The sequence below is a fragment of the Myxine glutinosa genome, chromosome 2 (assembly GCF_964187855.1).
Source record: "Myxine glutinosa chromosome 2, kmMyxGlut1.1, whole genome shotgun sequence".
Lineage (NCBI taxonomy): Eukaryota > Metazoa > Chordata > Myxini > Myxiniformes > Myxinidae > Myxine > Myxine glutinosa.
The window spans coordinates 194,144,084-194,163,556 of NC_136262.1; the positions used below are offsets into that span (position 1 = coordinate 194,144,084).

A 19,473-nucleotide genomic window follows, 5' to 3' on the forward strand; every position below is an offset into this window, starting at 1 on the left:
CCCCGTGTGCGAGTGCGAGTGTCACGCTCCCCCGTGTGCGAGTGCGAGTGTCACGCTCCCCCGTGTGCGAGTGCGAGTGTCACGCTCCCACGTGTGCGAGTGCGAGTGTCACGCTCCCCCGTGTGCGAGTGCGAGTGTCACGCTCCCCCGTGTGCGAGTGCGAGTGTCACGCTCCCCCGTGTGCGAGTGCGAGTGTCACGCTCCCCCGTGTGCGAGTGCGAGTGTCACGCTCCCCCGTGTGCAAGTGCGAGTGTCACGCTCCCCCGTGTGCGAGTGCGAGTGTCACGCTCCCCCGTGTGCGAGTGCGAGTGTCACGCTCCCCCGTGTGCGAGTGCGAGTGTCACGCTCCCCCGTGTGCGAGTGCGAGTGTCACGCTCCCCCGTGTGCGAGTGCGAGTGTCACGCTCCCCCGTGTGCGAGTGTGTGTGTGTGTGTGTGTGTGTGTGTGTGTCACGCTCCCCCGTGTGCGAGTGTGTGTGTGTGTGTGTGTGTGTGTGTCACGCTCCCCCGTGTGCGAGTGCGTGTGTGTCACGCTCCCCCGTGTGCGAGTGTGTGTGTGTCACGCTCCCCCGTGTGCGAGTGTGTGTGTGTCACGCTCCCCCGTGTGCGAGTGTGTGTGTGTCACGCTCCCCCGTGTGCGAGTGTGTGTGTGTCACGCTCCCCCGTGTGCGAGTGTGTGTGTGTCACGCTCCCCCGTGTGCGAGTGTGTGTGTGTCACGCTCCCCCGTGTGCGAGTGTGTGTGTGTCACGCTCCCCCGTGTGCGAGTGTGTGTGTGTCACGCTCCCCCGTGTGCGAGTGTGTGTGTGTCACGCTCCCCCGTGTGCGAGTGTGTGTGTGTCACGCTCCCCCGTGTGCGAGTGTGTGTGTGTCACGCTCCCCCGTGTGCGAGTGTGTGTGTGTCACGCTCCCCCGTGTGCGAGTGTGTGTGTGTCACGCTCCCCCGTGTGCGAGTGTGTGTGTGTCACGCTCCCCCGTGTGCGAGTGTGTGTGTGTCACGCTCCCCCGTGTGCGAGTGTGTGTGTGTCACGCTCCCCCGTGTGCGAGTGTGTGTGTGTCACGCTCCCCCGTGTGCGAGTGTGTGTGTGTCACGCTCCCCCGTGTGCGAGTGTGTGTGTGTCACGCTCCCCCGTGTGCGAGTGTGTGTGTGTCACGCTCCCCCGTGTGCGAGTGTGTGTGTGTCACGCTCCCCCGTGTGCGAGTGTGTGTGTGTCACGCTCCCCCGTGTGCGAGTGTGTGTGTGTCACGCTCCCCCGTGTGCGAGTGTGTGTGTCACGCTCCCCCGTGTGCGAGTGTGTGTGTGTCACGCTCCCCCGTGTGCGAGTGTGTGTGTGTCACGCTCCCCCGTGTGCGAGTGTGTGTGTGTCACGCTCCCCCGTGTGCGAGTGTGTGTGTGTCACGCTCCTCCGTGTGCGAGTGTGTGTGTGTGTCACGCTCCCCCGTGTGCGAGTGTGTGTGTGTCACGCTCCCCCGTGTGCGAGTGTGTGTGTGTCACGCTCCCCCGTGTGCGAGTGTGTGTGTGTCACGCTCCCCCGTGTGCGAGTGTGTGTGTGTCACGCTCCCCCGTGTGCGAGTGTGTGTGTGTCACGCTCCCCCGTGTGCGAGTGTGTGTGTGTCACGCTCCCCCGTGTGCGAGTGTGTGTGTGTCACGCTCCCCCGTGTGCGAGTGTGTGTGTGTCACGCTCCCCCGTGTGCGAGTGTGTGTGTGTCACGCTCCCCCGTGTGCGAGTGTGTGTGTGTCACGCTCCCCCGTGTGCGAGTGTGTCACGCTCCCCCGTGTGCGAGTGTGTGTCTCTCACGCTCCCCCGTGTGCGAGTGTGTGTCTCTCACGCTCCCCCGTGTGCGAGTGTGTGTCTCTCACGCTCCCCCGTGTGCGAGTGTGAGTGTCACGCTCCCCCGTGTGCGAGTGCGAGTGTCACGCTCCCCCGTGTGCGAGTGCGAGTGTCACGCTCCCCCGTGTGCGAGTGCGAGTGTCACGCTCCCCCGTGTGCGAGTGCGAGTGTCACGCTCCCACGTGTGCGAGTGCGAGTGTCACGCTCCCCCGTGTGCGAGTGCGAGTGTCACGCTCCCCCGTGTGCGAGTGCGAGTGTCACGCTCCCCCGTGTGCGAGTGCGAGTGTCACGCTCCCCCGTGTGCGAGTGCGAGTGTCACGCTCCCCCGTGTGCGAGTGCGAGTGTCACGCTCCCCCGTGTGCGAGTGCGAGTGTCACGCTCCCCCGTGTGCGAGTGCGAGTGTCACGCTCCCCCGTGTGCGAGTGCGAGTGTCACGCTCCCCCGTGTGCGAGTGCGAGTGTCACGCTCCCCCGTGTGCGAGTGCGAGTGTCACGCTCCCCCGTGTGCGAGTGCGAGTGTCACGCTCCCCCGTGTGCGAGTGCGAGTGTCACGCTCCCCCGTGTGCGAGTGCGAGTGTCACGCTCCCCCGTGTGCGAGTGTGTGTGTGTGTGTGTGTGTGTGTGTGTGTGTGTGTCACGCTCCCCCGTGTGCGAGTGTGTGTGTGTGTGTGTGTGTGTGTGTCACGCTCCCCCGTGTGCGAGTGCGTGTGTGACACGCTCCCCCGTGTGCGAGTGCGTGTGTGACACGCTCCCCCGTGTGCGAGTGCGTGTGTGTCACGCTCCCCCGTGTGCGAGTGCGTGTGTGTCACGCTCCCCCGTGTGCGAGTGCGTGTGTGTCACGCTCCCCCGTGTGCGAGTGCGTGTGTGTCACGCTCCCCCGTGTGCGAGTGCGTGTGTGTCACGCTCCCCCGTGTGCGAGTGCGTGTGTGTCACGCTCCCCCGTGTGCGAGTGCGTGTGTGTCACGCTCCCCCGTGTGCGAGTGCGTGTGTGTCACGCTCCCCCGTGTGCGAGTGCGTGTGTGTCACGCTGCCCCGTGTGCGAGTGCGTGTGTGTCACGCTCCCCCGTGTGCGAGTGCGTGTGTGTCACGCTCCCCCGTGTGCGAGTGCGTGTGTGTGTCACGCTCCCCCGTGTGCGAGTGCGTGTGTGTGTCACGCTCCCCCGTGTGCGAGTGCGTGTGTGTGTCACGCTCCCCCGTGTGCGAGTGCGTGTGTGTGTCACGCTCCCCCGTGTGCGAGTGCGTGTGTGTGTCACGCTCCCCCGTGTGCGAGTGCGTGTGTGTGTCACGCTCCCCCGTGTGCGAGTGCGTGTGTGTGTCACGCTCCCCCGTGTGCGAGTGTGTGTGTGTCACGCTCCCCCGTGTGCGAGTGTGTGTGTGTCACGCTCCCCCGTGTGCGAGTGTGTGTGTGTCACGCTCCCCCGTGTGCGAGTGTGTGTGTGTCACGCTCCCCCGTGTGCGAGTGTGTGTGTGTCACGCTCCCCCGTGTGCGAGTGTGTGTGTGTCACGCTCCCCCGTGTGCGAGTGTGTGTCTCTCACGCTCCCCCGTGTGCGAGTGTGTGTCTCTCACGCTCCCCCGTGTGCGAGTGTGTGTCTCTCACGCTCCCCCGTGTGCGAGTGTGTTTCTCTCACGCTCCCCCGTGTGCGAGTGCGAGTGTCACGCTCCCCCGTGTGCGAGTGCGAGTGTCACGCTCCCCCGTGTGCGAGTGCGAGTGTCACGCTCCCCCGTGTGCGAGTGCGAGTGTCACGCTCCCCCGTGTGCGAGTGCGAGTGTCACGCTCCCCCGTGTGCGAGTGCGAGTGTCACGCTCCCCCGTGTGCGAGTGCGAGTGTCACGCTCCCCCGTGTGCGAGTGTCACGCTCCCCCGTGTGCGAGTGCGAGTGTCACGCTCCCCCGTGTGCGAGTGCGAGTGTCACGCTCCCCCGTGTGCGAGTGCGAGTGTCACGCTCCCCCGTGTGCGAGTGCGAGTGTCACGCTCCCCCGTGTGCGAGTGCGAGTGTCACGCTCCCCCGTGTGCGAGTGCGAGTGCCACGCTCCCCCGTGTGCGAGTGCGAGTGCCACGCTCCCCCGTGTGCGAGTGCGAGTGCCACGCTCCCCCGTGTGCGAGTGCGAGTGCCACGCTCCCCCGTGTGCGAGTGCGAGTGCCACGCTCCCCCGTGTGCGAGTGCGAGTGCCACGCTCCCCCGTGTGCGAGTGCGAGTGCCACGCTCCCCCGTGTGCGAGTGCGAGTGCCACGCTCCCCCGTGTGCGAGTGCGAGTGTCGCGCTCCCCCGTGTGCGAGTGCGAGTGTCGCGCTCCCCCGTGTGCGAGTGCGAGTGTCGCGCTCCCCCGTGTGCGAGTGCGAGTGTCGCGCTCCCCCGTGTGCGAGTGCGAGTGTCGCGCTCCCCCGTGTGCGAGTGCGAGTGTCGCGCTCCCCCGTGTGCGAGTGCGAGTGTCGCGCTCCCCCGTGTGCGAGTGCGAGTGTCGCGCTCCCCCGTGTGCGAGTGCGAGTGTCGCGCTCCCCCGTGTGCGAGTGCGAGTGTCGCGCTCCCCCGTGTGCGAGTGCGAGTGTCGCGCTCCCCCGTGTGCGAGTGCGAGTGTCGCGCTCCCCCGTGTGCGAGTGCGAGTGTCGCGCTCCCCCGTGTGCGAGTGCGAGTGTCGCGCTCCCCCGTGTGCGAGTGCGAGTGTCGCGCTCCCCCGTGTGCGAGTGCGAGTGTCGCGCTCCCCCGTGTGCGAGTGCGAGTGTCGCGCTCCCCCGTGTGCGAGTGCGAGTGTCGCGCTCCCCCGTGTGCGAGTGCGAGTGTCGCGCTCCCCCGTGTGCGAGTGCGAGTGTCGCGCTCCCCCGTGTGCGAGTGCGAGTGTCGCGCTCCCCCGTGTGCGAGTGCGAGTGTCGCGCTCCCCCGTGTGCGAGTGCGAGTGTCGCGCTCCCCCGTGTGCGAGTGCGAGTGTCGCGCTCCCCCGTGTGCGAGTGCGAGTGTCGCGCTCCCCCGTGTGCGAGTGCGAGTGTCGCGCTCCCCCGTGTGCGAGTGCGAGTGTCGCGCTCCCCCGTGTGCGAGTGCGAGTGTCGCGCTCCCCCGTGTGCGAGTGCGAGTGTCGCGCTCCCCCGTGTGCGAGTGCGAGTGTCGCGCTCCCCCGTGTGCGAGTGCGAGTGTCGCGCTCCCCCGTGTGCGAGTGCGAGTGTCGCGCTCCCCCGTGTGCGAGTGCGAGTGTCGCGCTCCCCCGTGTGCGAGTGCGAGTGTCGCGCTCCCCCGTGTGCGAGTGCGAGTGTCGCGCTCCCCCGTGTGCGAGTGCGAGTGTCGCGCTCCCCCGTGTGCGAGTGCGAGTGTCGCGCTCCCCCGTGTGCGAGTGCGAGTGTCGCGCTCCCCCGTGTGCGAGTGCGAGTGTCGCGCTCCCCCGTGTGCGAGTGCGAGTGTCGCGCTCCCCCGTGTGCGAGTGCGAGTGTCGCGCTCCCCCGTGTGCGAGTGCGAGTGTCGCGCTCCCCCGTGTGCGAGTGCGAGTGTCGCGCTCCCCCGTGTGCGAGTGCGAGTGTCGCGCTCCCCCGTGTGCGAGTGCGAGTGTCGCGCTCCCCCGTGTGCGAGTGCGAGTGTCGCGCTCCCCCGTGTGCGAGTGCGAGTGTCGCGCTCCCCCGTGTGCGAGTGCGAGTGTCGCGCTCCCCCGTGTGCGAGTGCGAGTGTCGCGCTCCCCCGTGTGCGAGTGCGAGTGTCGCGCTCCCCCGTGTGCGAGTGCGAGTGTCGCGCTCCCCCGTGTGCGAGTGCGAGTGTCGCGCTCCCCCGTGTGCGAGTGCGAGTGTCGCGCTCCCCCGTGTGCGAGTGCGAGTGTCGCGCTCCCCCGTGTGCGAGTGCGAGTGTCGCGCTCCCCCGTGTGCGAGTGCGAGTGTCGCGCTCCCCCGTGTGCGAGTGCGAGTGTCGCGCTCCCCCGTGTGCGAGTGCGAGTGTCGCGCTCCCCCGTGTGCGAGTGCGAGTGTCGCGCTCCCCCGTGTGCGAGTGCGAGTGTCGCGCTCCCCCGTGTGCGAGTGCGAGTGTCGCGCTCCCCCGTGTGCGAGTGCGAGTGTCGCGCTCCCCCGTGTGCGAGTGCGAGTGTCGCGCTCCCCCGTGTGCGAGTGCGAGTGTCGCGCTCCCCCGTGTGCGAGTGCGAGTGTCGCGCTCCCCCGTGTGCGAGTGCGAGTGTCGCGCTCCCCCGTGTGCGAGTGCGAGTGTCGCGCTCCCCCGTGTGCGAGTGCGAGTGTCGCGCTCCCCCGTGTGCGAGTGCGAGTGTCGCGCTCCCCCGTGTGCGAGTGCGAGTGTCGCGCTCCCCCGTGTGCGAGTGCGAGTGTCGCGCTCCCCCGTGTGCGAGTGCGAGTGTCGCGCTCCCCCGTGTGCGAGTGCGAGTGTCGCGCTCCCCCGTGTGCGAGTGCGAGTGTCGCGCTCCCCCGTGTGCGAGTGCGAGTGTCGCGCTCCCCCGTGTGCGAGTGCGAGTGTCGCGCTCCCCCGTGTGCGAGTGCGAGTGTCGCGCTCCCCCGTGTGCGAGTGCGAGTGTCGCGCTCCCCCGTGTGCGAGTGCGAGTGTCGCGCTCCCCCGTGTGCGAGTGCGAGTGTCGCGCTCCCCCGTGTGCGAGTGCGAGCGACGCGCTCCCCCGTTTGCGCGCGTGCGCGACGCGCTCCCCCCGTTTGCGCGCGTGCGCGACGCGCTCCCCCGTTTGCGCGCGTGCGCGACGCGCTCCCCCGTTTGCGCGCTGTGCGCGACGCGCTCCCCCGTTTGCGCGCGTGCGCGACGCGCTCCCCCGTTTGCGCGCGTGCGCGACGCGCTCCCCCGTTTGCGCGCGTGCGCGACGCGCTCCCCCGTTTGCGCGCGTGCGCGACGCGCTCCCCCGTTTGCGCGCTGTGCGCGACGCGCTCCCCCGTTTGCGCGCTGTGCGCGACGCACTCCCCCGTTTGCGCGCGTGCGCGACGCACTCCCCCGTTTGCGCGCGTGCGCGACGCACTCCCCCGTTTGCGCGCGTGCGCGACGCACTCCCCCGTTTGCGCGCGTGCGCGACGCACTCCCCCGTTTGCGCGCGTGCGCGACGCACTCCCCCGTTTGCGCGCGTGCGTGACGCACTCCCCCGTTTGGGCGCGTGCGCGACGCACTCCCCCGTGTGCGCGCGTGCGTGACGCACTCCCCCGTGTGCGCGCGTGCGTGACGCACTCCCCCGTGTGCGCGCGTGCGTGACGCACTCCCCCGTGTGCGCGCGTGCGTGACGCACTCCCCCGTGTGCGCGCGTGCGTGACGCACTCCCCCGTGTGCGCGCGTGCGTGACGCACTCCCCCGTGTGCGCGCGTGCGTGACGCACTCCCCCGTGTGCGCGCGTGCGTGACGCACTCCCCCGTGTGCGTGACGCACTCCCGCGTGCGTGCGTGACGCACTCCCCCGTGTGCGTGACGCACTCCCGCGTGCGTGACGCACTCCCGCGTGCGTGACGCACTCCCGCGTGCGTGACGCACTCCCGCGTGCGTGACGCACTCCCGCGTGCGTGACGCACTCCCGCGTGCGCGACGCACTCCCGCGTGCGCGCGTGCGTGACGCACTCCCGCGTGCGCGCGTGCGTGACGCACTCCCGCGTGCGCGCGTGCGTGACGCACTCCCGCGTGCGCGCGTGCGTGACGCACTCCCGCGTGCGCGCGTGCGTGACGCACTCCCGCGTGTGTGACGCACTCCCGCGTGTGCGAGCATGTGCGTGAGCGACACACTCCCGCGTGTGCGAGCGTGTGCGTGAGCGACACACTCCCGCATGTGCGAGCGTGTGTGTGCTTGCGACCCACTCGTGTGACCCACTCCCCCGCGTGTCTGTGTGACCCACTCCCCTGCGTGTCTGTGTGACCCACTCCCCCACGTGTCTGTGTGACCCACTCCCCCGCGTGTCTGTGTGACCCACTCCCCCGCGTGTCTGTGTGACCCACTCCCCCGCGTGTCTGTGTGACCCACTCCCCCGCGTGTCTGTGTGACCCACTCCCCCGCGTGTCTGTGTGACCCACTCCCCCGCGTGTCTGTGTGACCCACTCCCCCGCGTGTGTGTGACCCCACTCCCCCGCGTGTCTGTGACCCACTCCCCCGCGTGTCTGTGACCCACTCCCCCGCGTGTCTGTGACCCACTCCCCCGCGTGTCTGTGTGACCCACTCCCCCGCGTGTCTGTGTGACCCACTCCCCCGCGTGTCTGTGTGACAAACTCCCCCGCGTGTCTGTGTGACCCACTCCCCCGCGTGTCTGTGTGACCCACTCCCCCGCGTGTCTGTGTGACCCACTCCCCCGCGTGTCTGTGTGACCCACTCCCCCGCGTGTCTGTGTGACCCACTCCCCCGCGTGTCTGTGACCCACTCCCCCGCGTGTCTGTGACCCACTCCCCCGTGTGTCTGTGACCCACTCCCCCGCGTGTCTGTGACCCACTCCCCCGCGTGTCTGTGACCCACTCCCCCGCGTGTCTGTGACCCACTCCCCCGCGTGTCTGTGTGACCCACTCCCCCGCGTGTCTGTGTGACCCACTCCCCCGCGTGTCTGTGTGACCCACTCCCCCGCGTGTCTGTGTGACCCACTCCCCCGCGTGTCTGTGTGACCCACTCCCCCGCGTGTCTGTGTGACCCACTCCCCCGCGTGTCTGTGTGACCCACTCCCCCGCGTGTCTGTGTGACCCACTCCCCCGCGTGTCTGTGTGACCCACTCCCCCGCGTGTCTGTGTGACCCACTCCCCCGCGTGTCTGTGTGACCCACTCCCCCGCGTGTCTGTGTGACCCACTCCCCGCGTGTCTGTGTGACCCACTCCCCCGCGTGTCTGTGTGACCCACTCCCCCACGTGTCTGTGTGACCCACTCCCCCGCGTGTCTGTGTGACCCACTCCCCCGTGTGTCTGCGTGACCCACTTCACGGTGCAGTGCGTGATGTGGGAGGGATGGGGGGGGGGGCGGGCAGGCGGGGGTGGGGAGGGAGAGAGGGTTTGAGCGCTTGAAGTCACGTTTTACATGAGATGTAATGACACATATCAAACTGTATTTCCCATGTGCACGCACATGCATTCACATGTTATCAGAAGTAAATACGTTGTGTGGATTACATTATTTGTGGTTCTGATAAATTGGCAGTAACCAGTTTGTAAAACTGAATGTGCAACATCTAAATGAAGACGTTCATGCCCATGGGATTCCCACGGGTGACTCAACTATAAAAAAAAAAAAAAAAAAAAATGCCGGGTGATTCCACTAGCCGAAGAATATTTTCTTTAGGCTCCTCTGTCTGTACGAAACACAGGACGCACATTTTGGCATCTGTAAATAACTTGTATATGTGTTTGCTTGTTCCTTGTTCTCCCTTCCCTTTTCTTGAATCACACATTAATGCACTGGGTCTCATTTGAGTTTTGTGTCAACACGACCACAAAGCTGTGCAGGCTTACAAATCCTATAAAGGACAGATTTGGCGAGACGATTCGTGTTTAAGTTCAACCCTCTCCCCATCGAGCATGACAAACAGTTCAAGTCACCATTTTGAGTGACTCGGTGGGAGGACGCATCCGACGTCTCGCACAATTCACCTCAGATGACCCTAACAGAGCTCGGTAAAAACGCAAATGGGCCCTCGATCCAGCTCGGTGCATCTGGGCCAATTGGCCAACATAACATTTTAGTTGAGAGTGCAACGTTGTACATTCTCATTTGACATGCTTGTCTATTTTTAAGTCAGTCCAAATGTATCACTTTGAATAAAGCTCACCCATAACTACCTCTTTGGATTGGTTAGTAACTTAATGGGAGAGGGCATTCTCCTGATTATTAGAACGCAGTCTGGTCTGCAGTTTTCAAATGCAATATTATTACCTGGTCAGCAAGTGCAGTTCTCCTCACTGGATCGATCGATGACTAAATATAGCCTGATCAATCCCAAAAATTTTCGCGTCAACATCTCCTGTACTTCTGGTGGAGCTCAATACAACAACAACAACATGCATTTTAAAAGGCCATTTTCCCTGCTAGAGCGGGGGTTAGCCTTGCGGTCGCCATGACAATCTTCTCCATTTTGCCCTATTTTCTGCATCTCTCCTTGTTAACCCCCTTGCCCGCATTTCTTCTTCCACCATCTTTAGCCAAGTCTTTCTCGGTCTTCCCCGTCTTCTACATTCATTTCCACAATCCACAATTCTTCTACAATCTGGTGGAGCTCAATGCAAAATTAATTCCCACTGCCCCGCTGTCAGTTCATTGTTACCCATTTGCACTCTGTCAATTCACTCTTCCATCAATTAAAAAAAAATAATACAGACCACATCACCAATCGCAAAATGAGAGCAATAACAATGTTTTTTTCCCCACCCCATTGACCATTAATATCAACACGTTTGAGGGAGTTCCACGTAATTCATAGAGCATCGAGGCATTTTTGAATTTGCGAAAGCGCAGTAGCAATTAAAATAGTCGATAAACGAGTTAAGGCCTTCGTTTTCAACAATTAACTGATGCTCGTTGTAGTGAAAATATACCAAAGGTGAACCCGGGATTGATGCTCGCTTAAACCAATGAGGGGCGTCAAAAGACCTGGGACATCCGCGACGCTGAGCCACTCCTGTGACATTTACTATGACATGTAGTCTTGTAGTCTTGAATGGTACGTACCCGCACATATATGCTAGACTCGCCTGCTTTGACTATTATTATCGATCCTTTCTATATGATGCCAAGATCCTGATATCTATTGCATGATTGTATTTTTACAGGATGATGCCAAAGATCTAATTGTGATTAAACCTACCTATGGGACAAAGTTGTGGACCTGATTGATTTCCACGACATTTAATCACAATTAAGATCTACGGAAACAAGATGATCGGGACACAAGATGATCAATGTACCGACATTCGGCGCCGACCCGCAAGCTGAGGGTTCGGGCTCGGAGTTCACTCACTGGCTCAAAACGCTGGAGAACCAGTTCGGAGCCCAGGATACCGTTCCCACCGCTGAAACGAAGCTGTCTGTGATGCAGACTAAAGTCGACCACCGCGTCTACAGGAGCATCGCACGATGTACGACGTACGATGCCGCCGTGGCAGAGCTAAAGCAAATTTACATTAAGAAACGGAGCGTGGTGTACAACAGGTATCTGCTCAACGCGGCGTCAACAGCCCACCGAGTCGATCGATCACTTCGCCCAGGAGCTGCGACACCTACTTGCGGACAGTACTCAAGAGGTACGTACGCACGAGCAAGTCCAGGACGATCTTGTCCGAGATGCTTTTGTCTCTGGGATCAGCTCTTCGATTCTGAGGCTCAGACTTTTGGAGACGGCTGACCTGACGTTCGCGGAGGCACTACGGGTGGCCCACGTCTACACTGAGGCCCGGGAACAATCTACCGCCTATGACCACACACGAGTCGTTGCGGGGACTTCTCAACTCGCGCGACCGGAGAGGGCTACCGCCGAGGATACGGGAGCGGACTCGACTACGGCGGAGCCCCTGGCCGCTCCCGAGGTGGACTCGGATTCCGGCTTGGCGGCAGCCACAGCGGCCAGGCCAAGGCCTGAACGAAACGCGACGTGTTACTTCTGTGGCAATCGACAGCATCCCAGGTCGGCGTGTCCGGCTCGGGAAGCAATATGCCATTTGTGTTCGACTAAAGGACATTTTGCAAAAGTCTGCAGGAAGACCGCGCGGGGCACACGAGCTCACGCGACCTTGAATGGGCTTATTGCCGAGCCAACGGACCGAGCACAGAGCGGGGCGCCTCACCCGGCTTTGATGAGCGGTCCTCCTCCTCGTGGGCCCCTGGCTGCACGCTCGTCCTTGGTGAGATACATCAGGCCGCCAAAACAAATGGCGCGAACACGATCGGCCGCGGAGCGACCGTCCTTGACTGGCATCCGAACGCCCTCCTCAAACAAACGACAAGCTCCTGCTTTGAAAGCTCCTCTTGCTTTGCGGCAAACGCTGCACGTGACACGAGCGCCATCCGACGGCAGCTCATACGAACTACACGCTCTTGCTCCAGCACATGAAACTGCAGATGGCTGCGATCCTTCTCACGCGACACGAGCGCCATCTGACGGCAGCTCGTACGAACTACACGCTCTTGCTCCAGCACGACCAACTATGCGTTTGGCACGGGGGCCCTCCGGAGGCTGCTCAAACGACCGGAAAACTGCAGCCGGTGTGGGATCCACACGCGAGGCGCGATCTTCTCGCTCGGACGGCTCAATACCTGCCGGATCTTCCGGCCTTGCTCAGGCCATTATTCCGCTCATGGTCGAAGGCATTTTTGCGCGGGCCTTAGTCGACACGGGGTCTACGGATAGTTTTATCGATCAACGGCTGGTGCGTCAACATGGGTGGCCGGTCCTCGGGACTACACGACGGATCTTCATGGCCTCCCAAGGACTTAGGCTCAGCACAAAAGGGGAATGTCGATTGAAACTTGTGATAAAGGGACGCATGTTTCCAGATGTACATCTCATGGTCTTGCCTGCATTATGTGCTGACATTCTGTTAGGACACGATTTTCTTAAGCGACATGGACGTTTGGAAATGGAATTCGGTGGGACGGCTACGCTTGTTGTGTGTGCACTCACGAAAATGGACATTGAGCCTCTTTCGCTGTTCCCCAACCTGACCACTGACTGCACTCCTGTAACAGTAAAATCACGGCGCTACTCAAGAGCAGACGCGCAATTCATTGCGGAGGAAACGGCCCAGCTCTTAAAGGACGGTATTATCGAACCTAGCCAGTCGCCGTGGCGGGCCCAGGTCTTAGTGGTGCGAAGTGAGGCCCATCGCCGACGCATGGTAATCGACTACTCACAGACGGTTAATCGCTTTACACAGCTGGACGCCTACCCCTTACCGGGGATGGACGCATTAGTACGACAGGTGGCCCAGTACTCCGTCTACAGCACTCTCGATCTGCGTAGTGCGTATCATCAGATCCCCATCTCTAGGGATGATCGCATCTATACCGCCTTTGAATCGGGTCAAAGGTTATACCAGTTCACCCGACTACCTTTTGGGGTGACGAACGGGGTCTCCTGTTTTCAGAGGGCTATGGACGACCTCGTTACTAAGGAGAACTTGACAGATGTCTTTGTATATCTGGACAATCTTACGGTTTGTGGGTATGACCAGGGGCATCACGATGCTAATCTGAAGCGCTTCCTCGAGGTCGGGCAGAGGTATCGCCTCACCATGAATGAGGCTAAGTGTCGTTACTCCCTGCGCACGATAGATCTTCTGGGGTACACCGTGACCCATGGCTCTGTCTCTCCGGATAAGGAGCGTCTGCGACCTTTGCTCGATATGGGTCCGCCTAGCGATCGAGCTTCGCTGAAGCGCGTTCTCGGGCTGTTCGCCCACTATTCGAAGTGGGTGCAAAATTTCTCCGCGAAACTCCGCCCCCTCGTGGCCTGTGACACGTTCCCCATGAGCCCGGCCGCCTTGGCGGCCTTCGGGGGCCTTTAGGCCGACATCATCGCTGGCGCTGCTGTGGCGACGATCGACGAGAGCGAATCTTTCGTCTTCGAAAGTGATGCCTCGGATCATGCGATAGCGGCGACTCTCTCCCAAGGGGGGCACCCTGTGGCTTTCTTTGCGCGGACTCTCACCTCCGCTGAGCGGAGGCAATCGTCTGTCGAAAAGGAAGTGTACGCGATTGTCGAGTCGATTCGGCGATGGTGACCGTACTTACTCGGGCGATGCTTCCAAATCATCACGGACCAACAAAGCGTTGCGTTCATGTATGACACCTTACATGCTCAACGTATTAAGAATGAGAAAATCACTCGCTGGCGTATCGAACTCGCCGACTTCTGCTACACCATCAAATACCGCCCGGGGAAGGATAACCTGGTCGCCGACGCCTTATCGAGGCCGGCTACGTGCGCGGGTATCATAACTCTGGAGGGTCTGAGCACTTTGCACGACACTATGTGTCATCCAGGGGTGGCGCGTTTCGCTCATTTTGTGCGTCGTGGTAATCTGCCATACTCGATTGAGGACATCCGCCGGATCTGCCGTGACTACACTATATGCGCGGAACTCAAACCGCGTTTTTACAACCCTCCCATGGGGACGCTGGTTAGGGCTACTAGACCGTGGGAGAGACATCTTTGCATCGAGTAACTCTCGTTATCTGCTCACTATTGTTGATGAGTACTCGCGATTCCCTTTTGCTTACACGTGCGGGGATATGATGGCTGCCACGGTCATACGGTGCCTGCAGAATTTGTTTTCTATGTTTGGGTAGCCGGCCTACGTGCATACCGATCGGGGTGCGGTGTTCCTGTCTCAGGAGGTGAGAGGTTAATTGCTCCAAAATAATGTCGCTTCGAGTTACACCACACCGTACAGACCCCAGGCGAATGGGCAGATCGAACGCTTCAATGGGATTATATGGAGGGCCGTCATGCTAAGCCTCAGGACCCTCGGCCGGGGCCTCGATAAATGGGCTTGGTCGCTACCTGCGGCTCTGAACTCGATCAGGGCTCTCCTATGTACGGCCACCAACCAGACTCCTCACGAAAGACTGTTCCACCACCCTAGAAGCTCGGGTAGTATCCGATCTTTACCCAGCTGGCTCGCTGAGCCGGGGCCGGCCTATCTCAAATGAGTGGTTCGCACAAGCAAGTACGACCCCTTAGTAGATAAGGTGCAGGTACTCCAGGCTAATCCCGAGCATGCTCGTGTGATGACGGCAGATGGACGCGAGTCCACTGTCTCCGTACGCCATCTCGCCCCATGTGGGGTCATCGACCCATATAGGGATATCGACGAACCGATCTACGAGTCTATGGACTCTACCGAAGCTTCCTCTATGGAACTTCTGCCGTCACTTCCGTCACATACACCCCTGCCTGAAGGCTCTGAGGTGCCCCCTCCGACACCGGCCTCCAGCGGCTACTCCGAAGCAGGGGACTCCGGGCTTGGGGACGCCGTACCCGGTAGTTTCCGGACACGAGCTGGCAGGGTAGTTCGCCACCCCGACTGCTACGGGTGGACCGACTGACATGGAATAAAACCACCTTTAGAGGCCATTTCCTTTAGAGGCAAAGCGGGGGTTGGCCTTTTTCGGGAACCGTGGTTGTTGTTGTTTTTCGGTCCCCTATTTGAAGCAATGTTTTACGGCCGGATGCCCTTCCTGACGCCAACCCTTTTTGCCGCCTTTAACGACAAACAGGGAATTACCAGTGAACTGGTACTCAATTAGCCGACCTCGGAAGGATGACAGGCTGAGTCAACCCCCCTGGCGTTAATTCAGCGATCGACCGGGATTCGAACCCAGGATCCTAGGATTCTAAGCCGGCACCCTAGCCGCTAGCCCAACACCAGGGTAACACCGACTGACATGGAATGACGTACCCCAATCAATTAATGCTGACGCTCGCTTGAGACCTGCCTAGCGGCAGTATAGTTCTAACGGCGGGGAGAATGTAGTGAAAATATACCAAAGGTGAACCCGGGAGTGATGCTCGCTTAAACCACTGAGGGGCGTCTATAAAACCTGGGACATCCGCGACGCTGAGCCACTCCTGTGACATTTACTATGACATGTAGTCTTGTAGTCTTGAATGGTACGTACCCGCACATATATGCTAGACTCGCTTGCTTTGACTATTATTTTCGATCCTTTCTATATGATGCCAAGATCCTGATATCTATTGCATGATTGTATTTTTACAGGATGATGCCAAAGATCTAATTGTGATTAAACCTACCTATGGGACAAAGTTGTGGACCTGATTGATTTCCACGACACTCGTATTTGATTTGGGCCATCAATTTCGTACAAACAGATTGGGGAAGATCGGGACCAGTCCCCGCCAAACAAACAATAACATATTTGCATAAGTAATAAATATAGCCACTGACACTTTGTGGCAGTATAATTAAGGGTTCTAATTATTTTTAAAGCTTGTGTTATTAAAAAGTTTTTTTTTAGGAATTTGAGGTTCTTTTGGGGCAGTACAACAAAGGAAAAACACACAACTCAGAGGGACCACAGAGGTATCCAAGGGCACAGAAGGAAAAGCCTTGTACAGACCACAAAAAACAGAAGACAACCTGAAGAAACTAATGAAACGGACACAAAGCTACACATACAATTTCAAAATAAATTGTACTCTGAGAACCTGAGCTGAATACCTGCTGCAGCAAGCGTAGGATGGTGTTGTTTTGAAGAAAGGGTACATAGTTCAAGAGCTCAGTTTCCTTCTCCAGCTGGTCCTTGATCCAATCTAAAACCTGGTGAAAGAAAGATAACTTTCCAACCAAAATGCAAAACACGCAAATTTCCAACTCAATGAGATGACTTCATGGCGCCAGTGCAAGAAGAAAGTTAGGACGTACGTGTGAGAGTGTTTCTTCCGGCTCAAAACATGCATGACAAAATACGAGTGAGAAGAAATAATAATACAGCAATACAGAGGGCAGCTTGAATATAGTGATAAACAAATGCATCCTTTCAGCCATCAAAAGAAAATATTGCAATGTGAAAGTAAGAGCTCCGTCTCTTCTAGATACACCCACCGCATCAAGTTTTGTTTGAAGGTGACTGACAGTAGCAGCTAAAAATAGTTTAATGCCGTACTGTTAATTAACCAACCAAGTTACTTTGGCACACTGGAATTAAATCACTCCCACATGGAGGGAGCAAAGCAAACGAGTGTGCACGAGTGCTGCGTTACTGGCAGTTAGCAAATCAATAAAGCTCAGAAGACTGAAAATAAATAAATAAAAACTTCCAATCAACTTCAACAAGAACAATGCACAAGCAAGGGGGAAAAAAAATAAAAAAGGAAAGAAAAATAAGGGGGTCAAGATCACGAGTGAGAAAAGGTGCACCTTGGATACACGGCCACAGAGTTTCAGAGGGTGAAATTCGACCTCCAGCCAGTTGTACAAGTCCTTCACCTCTGGAACTACGTACTGGATGACCCCATAGCGCACCTAGCAAAATGCAAACATGTAGAACCACAACAGACAGACAGATGTAGATACATTCAATAACCATCCTTTACAACAGTAGAATCACAGCAAAGATAAGGATGGAGTTTGACAACCACCATCTTGTGTCTATCATGCCCAAATCCTCAGTACGATGTCAGTCACATTTTCCTTCTTAATGGAGCCAATAATGGTAAATTCCAAAATGCATCGAGGCAAATCCCAGACCCACATCCCCTTTTCCCAATCCCTTAATACCCTTCCTAACCCCCTGCCACGACACACCCCACAAATGCCCGAGGAGCAGAAAGCGAGGAGGCATACCATGTCATTGATCAGGCCCTGCCGGCCTGGAGGAGCCTGGAGGCCAAGAAGAGTAGCCAGACGTCTTTGCTTCTCCATGATGATGCCATCCATGTCAAGTAGACGGGCTATATCAGTGCGCTCGGGAGTCAATGGGATAGACAGAGTGGCCAGCAAAACTTTGGTAGCCATCCTGTGGGGTGCAAGAATGATAATTTTTCAGGTGGAGAAAGAAGCACACTTTTTATTACATTTGAAACCTAAGAATTATTAATCAAAGCTTAATCAGATCTACCTCCAAGTTACCAAAACCTCAAATTGAAGCCGTTGATGGTTAAAATAAATGAACAAAAAAAAACAGACGAGAGCAAATTTGATGGCACGCAATTGATAAATCAAACAACAAAATATAATTTGACATGAATGCGTCAATGGATGCATCCAGCTGACATTAAATGTAAACCTACTGTTCAGTTGCATAGCCATTAATTTGAGGTCACACGAAAAATTAAAGGTCACACGAGACAAAGAGTGCGACTGAGAAAATAAGAGAAGAAAACATCAGATGCTTCAACTCGAGTTATGATCTGCAAAATTATTTTCAAAGGTCACATGATCTTTGACCTGTTGAACCCAAAATTAAATCAGTTCATCTTTGCATTGCAGCCCATAACCGTGTCGGGTTTGGTTGAAATCGCTTCGGTGGTTCACAAATTAGATTGGTAATAAAGATTTTCAATTAAAGATCACACAACATTCCAAAGGTCTTTGAACTTTTGAACCCAAAATCGAACTAGAACGGCACTCGGTAGAGCACATACATCCACCAAGCCAGTTTTATGTTTTGTATCACACTGATAGGCCAGACATGAACCAAAATCGAATCGGCTTGTTCTGGACAACTGACCCATCCACCTAGTTTTACCTAGTTATTATTCACCCACAAGTTTTTGAAATATCATCCTACATACAATTTTTGCCCTCATCTCTCAATGGTGAAAAAAATACTTTCAAATAAAACAAGTGTTACGCCTAGGTCCCCCGTCGGGGAAGTGATGTGAGTTGACAAAGTGGAAGACGCAGAAAACATGCTATGATATGATATTTCGCTCACAAGATTCAGACATACATGGAGGCGGCCATCTTGGATTTTGACGTGGCGACCCAATTTTCAATAGCGTTCTTCCTTATGCCTAGATACACCCACACACCAGATTAGAAGTTGGCAGTTCACTTATTTTTCAAGATATTCTGCTCAAAAGGTTCAGACATACATGGCGGCGGCCATCTTGGATTTTGACGTGGCGACCCAATTTTAAACAGCGTTCTTCCGTATGCCTAGATACACCCACACACCAGATTAGAAGTTGGTACTTCGTTTATTTTTCAAGATATTTCGCTCACAAGGTTCAGACATATATATGGTGGCGGCCATCTTGGATTTTGACGTGGCACCCTAATTTTCAATAGCGTTCTTCCTTATGCCTCGATACACCCACACACCAGATTAGAAGTTGGTACTTCGCTTATTTTTCAAGATATTTCGCTCACAATGTTCAGACATACATGGCGGCGGCATCTTGGATTTTGACGTGGGTTGGACCCACACACCAAATTCGAATGTGGTCCTTCGCTTACGCACACACGGGAAAACCATAGTCCCCCTTTCGCTCCGCGGTGCGACGAGGGACAAAAAAACATTATTGGACCCACATCAGGATCTTCACCAAAATCGAATTGATTCATCCTTGTCACACCAGCCCAACCTGCACACCAAGTTTCATCAAATCCGTCCATAATTTTTTGAGATATCGTGCTAATAAACAGCCAAACAGGCAGAGGAAGGTCAATGGAGGTAATTATTTCATCTTTGCATCAGTTAATACTGTCGTGTATTAACCGATGAACACCAGCCTTGGACGAATAGAACAGTCCTTAATTCTGAGGCAAGCCTAATGTGCGTGTGTGCGTGTGCGTTATGAATTTGAGAATTGTGTTTTTTTTGTGTTGTAAAATATCACCCTCCTTCCTCCATTTGTTGTGTATAAAGGCCAAAGGTCGTTCCCGTTAGTTATTCCATAAACAATCACGTAGCCAATCATAGATTTCCTCCTTGTTCAGTAGTTATCTCCTTATTGTGTGTATTAGATTAAGGCTGTGTCTTCCATTAATTGACACTCCATTGCACCGAATCCACACAAGGTAGAATCCCCTTTCAATTGCCCCCAAAACACAATTACCAGCAGCGTTCGCTGCCCTTTGGCTGGGGATCGCTCGAATCGCCCCAAACTCCATTAGCCACGAGGTCATCTCTGAGCCAAAGGTGGGAGGAGTCGGCCCAGCGCCGGGAACAAGGCGTGGCCTTGCCAACGCCTCCCCTAAGGGCGGGATCGGCGAGCCCTCGCGACCAATCAGGGCCGAGGCGACCTCACCGATGGGCGTG

General features: G+C 57.7%; 1 protein-coding gene across 2 annotated transcripts in view; it reads right to left on the minus strand.

The window, feature by feature from the left end:
* The window catches only part of EIF3A (eukaryotic translation initiation factor 3 subunit A), a 180,961-nt gene that overhangs the window by 119,756 nt on the left and 41,732 nt on the right, over positions 1–19,473 (minus strand). For both annotated transcript variants that reach the window (XM_068106527.2, XM_068106526.2), the window contains exons 7-9: positions 17,052–17,223; positions 16,626–16,730; positions 15,927–16,025 (exon numbers count right to left, since the gene is read on the minus strand). In XM_068106527.2, coding sequence (XP_067962628.1) covers positions 15,927–16,025; positions 16,626–16,730; positions 17,052–17,223 — 376 coding nt within the window. The remainder of the gene's footprint in view (positions 1–15,926; positions 16,026–16,625; positions 16,731–17,051; positions 17,224–19,473) is intronic.